This window comes from Cetorhinus maximus, chromosome 2 (assembly GCF_964194155.1).
Source record: "Cetorhinus maximus chromosome 2, sCetMax3.hap1.1, whole genome shotgun sequence".
Classification (NCBI taxonomy): Eukaryota; Metazoa; Chordata; class Chondrichthyes; order Lamniformes; family Cetorhinidae; genus Cetorhinus; species Cetorhinus maximus.
Genome location: NC_135880.1, coordinates 123229299 through 123236564, shown reverse-complemented (window position 1 = coordinate 123236564; position 7266 = coordinate 123229299). Strand labels below are relative to the sequence as shown.

Below are 7266 nucleotides of genomic sequence, written 5' to 3'. Positions count from 1 at the left end.
GATGTGGGGAATATGCAAAGTGTGAGGGAAGAATCGAGCGATACACGTTTGCATCCAATACTACAATTGTGCCCACGATTCGTCCCCTACAGACCCCGGGAAAGACGAAATACAGTTACATCCTTCCCAATGGGAACAGCAAGAGAATAAAATCGATTCAACCCAGTCTGCCTCTCTTGGCCAAGAGCAGAGCGGCATCCGGAGGAGGGTTGCCTCTGCTGCGGGAGTATTGCTTTGGAAGGTTGAATTGATGTAGGCATGCATAGATTTGCTGGATTCGTTAGGAAAGGGCAACTTTCGTTTTGAAATATATTTTTTATTTTAGCTATACATTTGCTGTTCAGTGCAGAAAACATTTGGTAATTCGCAGTTCTCCAAAAACAAAACTCAAGATGTTTTTAAATATACTTTCGCGGGAGACAAAATACACGAACCATACTAATATCTGTACAAGACAATGTCTAAAACATGTACATCACAAAGACATTTACACAAAAGGCAGTTTTGGTCTCAGAATGTAACTGAATGCAATATCAATTCTAAGCGGTACAACTTGAAATGTGATTTACTGGTAAGTACGACTTAGAGAAGGTGAAGGCCTCTTGAGGATTGATTCAACGGAAAAGGAGAGCGAGTCAGGAGACGAGCTTTTTGTCCCAGCTTGCTTAGAAACAATCAAATTGTTCATGTATCTTTCGGTAGAATTTTTGTATAGCTGGTTTTCCTTGATGGCGTATTCTCTGTATTTCCTGGCCGCCTCCTCGATGATGTCTTTACTGATGAAAGTCTTGAATTCCGAGGCAGGTTTCTCATATGGCGATTGCTGGCCGTTGGCCCGCGGGAGGAACATGCCACTGAACGGCTGGGCGGTGTTGAATTTCGCTGCAGCGAGTGGTGGCTGAGAGTTCTCTTTGCTGAAATGGCTGCTGGGTGCCTGCAATGAGGGCGACGAATCGCCCTCGGAGAGCTGGGGGGAGCCTTTCTTTGGTGGAGAGAAAGCCGACCGTTCACAGGGCATCTCCAGTGCTTGTTGGTGAACGGCCGTCACCTCTCGCACCTCGGTTGGCACATGCTGCAGTTCCCGCGCCTGCTTTTTGGGAGACTCCTGGCTGTCGCTGGACAAATGACTTTCCGGCGCCGAAGTTGCTTTAGGGTCCCAAACAACTCCCGGCTTGAGGCTCTGGATGGCACTGCTGGCATTCAGCACGTACTGCTGGTACAGAAGAGCGTCGCTGATGGCACCACACTTAGGCCAGACCATTAACCTGGGGGTGAGCGGGTACTGCCGATAGGTGGTGGCCACACTGACGTTAGAAGAAATGAGTTCCACTGCTCTATCCGAGCCAGAGTACTGCATGGTTAAATCGAGGCAGGGGGGGATAAAGTTGCAATGCTGGGGAATTTCCTTGCTTGGTCTATCAAGCTGTGGCGCAGTGTAGTTGGATTTGCAGGAATTGTACTCGGCTGCGTGCACCATGCCGTTGGGAAGGAAGAAAGCGGCTGCAGCCTGGGCAGCCTCGATCATCTCCCTCTCCTTGTACTCCCTCTCCATCATGATGCTCTCGAGCTCCTTGTCAGCAAAAGCACGCCTTTTTCTCATCCGGTCACTAACAGGAGGGGGCAAAGGTGGGCTTCCTCTCATGTATGGGTCAGTCTGGGCTGGTCGATAGCCTACAACGCAGAAGTAAGCAATTAGAAAGGTATTGTAGGGATAGCTGAAACGGGGAGGGGGGGTGGGTGAACAATGTGCACAAAATACAACAATAATTGTCTAGTGCAATTTATATGAGCTAGCTTAGTTGAAAATGCCAGACTGTATTGGTGTTAACATATGCTGTATATCAATTAAAAATTCTAAAATACTATTAATCCGAATTATTAACTGTTGTGTTACGCGCCCCAGGTTTAAAGCATTTTTTAAATGTTGTTCTTATTGAACTAGAAGGTGTCAGTGCTGGAAATAATTCATTTATTTCGGTAAGCACTGCAGTACACACACCCAAATCAGGTGTAGCATGAGTAATGCACTTGAATACCAATCGACTTAATGTGCCTCTTTTCCTATTTCGCAAACCAGCCAGCCTGAAGTGCTCCGAGAGAAACCGATGTTATACTATGCCAGGGAGCAGCATCCGCTAAAAAAAAATCGGTTGAGACCGTTGGAATTGCTTCCACATTAAGAGCATAAAGAGCACTTCTAGGCTGAACTCAACTCAGGTATCAAAAGTAAGAGACTATTGTTCTAAGCCACCTGGCCACCCAGGCCAATTCTGAAGTCAGAATGCATGTTGAATCTAACAATTTTTCGTTTAGAGATTCAGAAGTATACTGATAGAGGGAGTACAGCGCATTTGACTGGAGCAATCAATTCAATGAAGCGCTGTTGGGTTTTATATATTTATAGTATTCAGCAGTGAACTAACACAAGAACGAAAATGTCATAGGTTTCCGATGGCACGAGCTCCTCTGTGAAACATGTTCTGTAAGATGTGTTGTGGTGTTTTCTTTGAAAGCTAGTTACACGTTTCAGTGGGACAGCTGGACTGTTCCAGTTTTATTCGCCCCAGAAACTTTCAATGACAAAATAGGTCTCAAATATATTGTTCCTATTTCCCAAGCTATTCATCTTTGGTGCCTTCATTATATCTTCACTGACCAAAAGGCTTTCAGTGTGTGTGTAACCTCCGTTGTACCGATGTTGGATACCGATGCGCTTCATTTCGTCAGCAATCCTAGTTATTACATGCAACTGATTGCTCAGGATCACGTTCGGCTAGGGCAGCCTGCATTTGTAATATTGGAATTTCTCCCTGCTCAAGGATGTTTTCAGGTTTTGAAAAGAGTTGCAATAATAGTAAGGTAGATAGGATATCCAGTATAAACACACACACCCGTATATGACCATGTGTCAATATGTTCATCTACTACAGCACATAGCACATTTGTGCCCTTGTTGCTGAAATACAGTCAGTCAGACAAATGGGGCACTTCAAGAATGGATACATTAAAACGCCTTTTAGAAATCTCTAAGCCAGTCCACAGTGATTCTTTCCCCCCGTTGTCTAATACTGTTTGAACAAAATGAAGCGGGGATTATTTATTCCCCATAAACAAAGCACCAGCTACAATATGAAAATGTTACTTTTAGGGTTAAGCTGATTAAAATAGTTTTCCGAATGGGGTGCAACACAATTGGTCAGCCTCAGACGGGAAGGGCTGGAACAGTATTAGAAAATATTATTTGTGCCAGACTTGTTTATTTTATTTTATTTACCCGTTATTCAATGTGGGCTTCAGTTGCAGAACTAAAAAGCTTTAGTCGCTTTCTTTATACTGTACAACAGCCCTGCCTCTTATTCACTGCCAGCCACAGGCCCACGTACCAGCTCTGATTGTACAGTCAGTTGATCAGGTCGGGGCTGGAGTACTTACACTGACATTTCAGGGGCCAGCTCTGTTAATTTTAACTAATTCGGCATGAAGGCACCGTCGATGCAAACGAGCACTCATTGCACTAAACTGGGCGCTTCATCAGTAACTAGTGCTTTAGAAATATGAAACTAAGAACGAGTCCCATTTTAACAAGAATTTCGGCGATTAGACTGGAAAGGAATCCAAACTGTGTTCTCTGTTTTAACAGTCCCATTCCATAGTTATGCAAGCAATCAATGTAGATGTACAGATTAGGCCGAAATGGAAATCATAACTGACTCCATCTGTTACTTGATCATTTCCAACCTCAGTTTGATTGGCTCTTTCAATGTTTGTGTCTTTTCTTTGTGCAAATAGTCCGACAGGATTGCTAGTCCCGTCCTCCCTCCGTTGATTTTCACGAAGTAACAAGCTTGACCTGAACTGGTTTCAATTGTAACCCCGTTAAAAGATGGCAAGTTAGGAATGTACAAACTTTTCTCCAGTTAATTACATAACTACTTCATCACAGCCATGCGCTGGTATAGCGCCGGTGCCATCTTTCAGTGTGCATTGTCAACCCAGGTCCAGTTTACATCAACGGGACATATAGTGCCGACACTGTGCTGCATAAGGATATATTCAGAGTGACAAACGGGGCTATTCTGGTTTGGAATAATATTGGAAGCATATTCAATTTGAAATAGTTGCATCTGTACACGCTTCAGATTTCCTATCCCGAAATTCCCTGAGAGTGAAACTGCAATTCCCGGTATTAATAAGATACAAAAATTACAACAATAAAGTCCATCTTAAAAGGGCCCTGTTATATTCTTTAATCGGCCTTTCATTCTCCATTTAGTCATTTTAAAATAATATCCAAACATCACAGATATGTTGCTGCACAACCTACTGGTTTACTACACAATGGATACAAAACATAATAACGTGAACATCCTGATGTAGTTTCCTTCTAATCACAACCCGCTCCCCTTCCAACATCTGTTTAACTCTGCTTTCCATTTGCCCACTCTGCCCGCTTGCTCACCACCTTACCCACCCCACCATTTCTTTGAAGACAACTATTGCCCTGTCCTACTCCACTCTAACCCTCATCATAACTCTGGGTGCAAATTGCTTACATTCCGATGGTGCCGACCGAAATATTCTGCTCACCTTCTAAAATGCTCTTGGCCAGCAGACTCGGCGTTCTCAGGTGCCTCTGGTACACGGCCCGGCGTTCGGCCAGGTTATGTTTGCTCGATAACCCTTTCTTATCCTTGGAAAGAAACAGGACGAAAAGAAAAGAGAATAGAACAAAAAAACTTGCAAAACTTGTAATAGACACCATTTGTGTTTTCAGCTATAAATTGAAACAAAACACCCAACGCCTCTCCTCCATCTCCCTCACCATCCTCGTTAAACGGAAAGATTACAGCGGTGGAATTGACTGAGGACGAAGACAAGTTTCTGTTTAAAGAGATCGCGCAGAACTGGAGGAGTTGGGGGTCGGCGGGTAGAGATTATAATCGGTGATACTCATACTGAATCATCCAATCGGCTCATGCAGTAAACCAGGGAGCAATTTGAAGTTATTCGAAATGCTTCTTTTGACAAATAAAATTGTGTTACGTAAAAGGAATGCGAATAACTGAACTCAGTAAACTGGAACAGTTTCAATATTTCTGGAAACCAACTGCATAGTTCCATATAAAGAATTTCAGCCACAATATTAGTGAATTGAAATCTTCCAAAGTTAAAGTAGTGTGTGCATGTGTGTGTGGATTGGAGAGGGGCTGTGTAAGTGTTTCCCGTGGCTGTGCACATTCAAAGATACTACTAAAAAAAATCTACTCTGCAATTTCTATATCCGTCTCTACACAGCTGCCTCAGGCCAGCGCTGTCTGACTCAGATAGCAGATTGCTTTCAACTGCACATGGACACCTAGAGTTTAGGGTCAAAAGAAAAGTTTCCACGGAAAGATGCACAGGGACAGACAAGTTAGACCAAAGACAATCTAAATGCGGAATGAAAAGTTACATCCGAGCGGAAATAAACGCTAGTCCGGTTGCGACATATGTGTGTGCGCGCGCGGGTGTACCTAATATATATTGCGCATATATATATATTATATGTGCGTATATATATATATATATATATATAATATGTATATGTACATTCCGGTTGCGTGTGATCCTCCCTTCCCATGTAGCAGACATTTCACTGGTCACCTGCCCACCTCAGTTGCCTGCTGCCTCCTGAGCGCCACCTGAGCTGCCATCACCCTCTGCCTCTCCACGACCAGCAGGCAGTTAGCACACTGACAGTCCCTCCACCGACAGAACCGCTTGTGACCCTTCAGGCACGACACTACCCCGTGGTTTCTGCACCGGGCACATTTCGGGGTTCGGCTCAGTTTCCTCTGATCCCCCTCGGCGCCCTGCTGCTTCTTGCCGGTCTCGGCCGACCCATCTTCCCTGTGGCCCGGCACAGCCTCGGGGGAATCGGCCAGATCTTCGTCATCCACTTCCAAACTCTCTACGTCTATTTCCAGCTCGATCCCGCGCTGATCAGTACTTTGCATTCCGATCTCTGGATAAAACTGGACCTTTAAAGCAACACTGCCCGCGGCTTGTTTTTCCCCCTCCTTCCTTTGCAATACGAAGTACATGGACCAGTATATAACTCCTGAAATTCACAACCTCAGATCTCTGCGCCGCTGTAAAAACATAAACAAGATAGAATATCAATAGAAACAAGATCTACTTAGCAGATTCCATTCTGACAACATTAGTACAAAGACTGCCCCAACTGTCGGTGCTTGAAGTCGTTATCTGGGCTGCTATCAAACTAAACTCCACGGACATGGAAGCAATTTTAAAACACTACTGTATCTGAATTTTACTTTAACTGAAATTCGCCTCTTCCTTTTTCTTTAACCTGCTCACTAAGATAATTTTACCCGCGAAGAACAGCGAACGCTAGCTTCACATTTGCGGTGGCTTTGCACTATAAGGCCGATTCAGAATAATTACAGCGCGTCAGATTGCATTACCGATAAGATTATAAAGTACAGAATCCATTGTCAGAAAGCCATAGCTATATTATTTTACAGATAACATTGATTCATGAAACCACTTCACCACGACTCTGAACATCATTTCAGCGGAGCTGCACACTTTAAGTCCGGTCTTTTTAAAGAAAGTTTTAGCAATTACTGCAGCCAGTTTTATATCCATATTGCACCTATCGTCAGCAGATTTATTTTACTTATATTGTCTTGTCCGAGCCAAAGAATATTTTCACCTGCAAGTCACTTGTACTGACCTTGTGTATTAAGTTTAGCGCTAGGACACGTTTAGCTGCCGCGTCTGTGGAGATTTGTTCCGAGCGTGTCAATGAGCGCTGGTGCTTTAAGGAGAAGCCGGGCGGATCGTCAATTACCTGCTTGTTAATATCAGCACGGGGTCAAAGGCGACGCGCTTGCGGATTGGGCGCCTCTAAAGTGGCCCGGCTGCTGATTGGTTGGAGATCGTTTCCGGGAGCTGAGGGGGAAAAGTCAATCACATGGCCCTAGTTTTCACTGAAGATATATTTAAATATGCAGGAAAAAAAACACACACACACGCATAATCCAGTTCGTCAAATGGAAGGAGGCGATTATTTAGCTATTTGGTTTCAAGCAATGACAAAAAAGAGACACTTCGGAAAGAGTCCACATGAAATATCTGTAATTCTGTAAAAAAATAAATCATGTAATTCAGTAAAAACAAAACGATACAAAAAGATGTAGGTGTTCTTTTTTTATATAAATTATGCAACTTTTTTTCAAAATAAATACTTGCAAATTCTTT

The 7266-nt window shown here is 43.6% G+C and overlaps 1 protein-coding gene across 1 annotated transcript; it reads right to left on the bottom strand.

The window, feature by feature from the left end:
- Positions 1–355: 355 nt before the first annotated feature.
- Positions 356–6776, bottom strand: dmrt2a (doublesex and mab-3 related transcription factor 2a). Its single transcript, XM_078558143.1, has 4 exons — positions 6740–6776; positions 5652–6131; positions 4588–4690; positions 356–1671 (listed from the first exon to the last, which is right to left on the bottom strand). The coding sequence occupies exons 2-4, from the start codon at positions 6081–6083 to the stop codon at positions 566–568; spliced, it is 1641 nt and encodes a 546-aa protein (XP_078414269.1). The 5' UTR covers positions 6084–6131; positions 6740–6776; the 3' UTR covers positions 356–565.
- Positions 6777–7266: the final 490 nt, after the last annotated feature.

Coding starts and splice junctions, on each gene's coding strand:
- dmrt2a (XM_078558143.1), bottom strand. CDS start 6,083: ATGTACTTCGTATTGCAAAGGAAGGAGGGGGAAAAACAAGCCGCGGGC. Junction 4,691..5,651: donor GGAGGCAGCAGGCAACTGAG/GTGGGCAGGTGA, acceptor TTTCTTTCCAAG/GATAAGAAAGGGTTATCGAG. Junction 1,672..4,587: donor GGCCAAGAGCATTTTAGAAG/GTGAGCAGAATA, acceptor TCTGCGTTGTAG/GCTATCGACCAGCCCAGACT.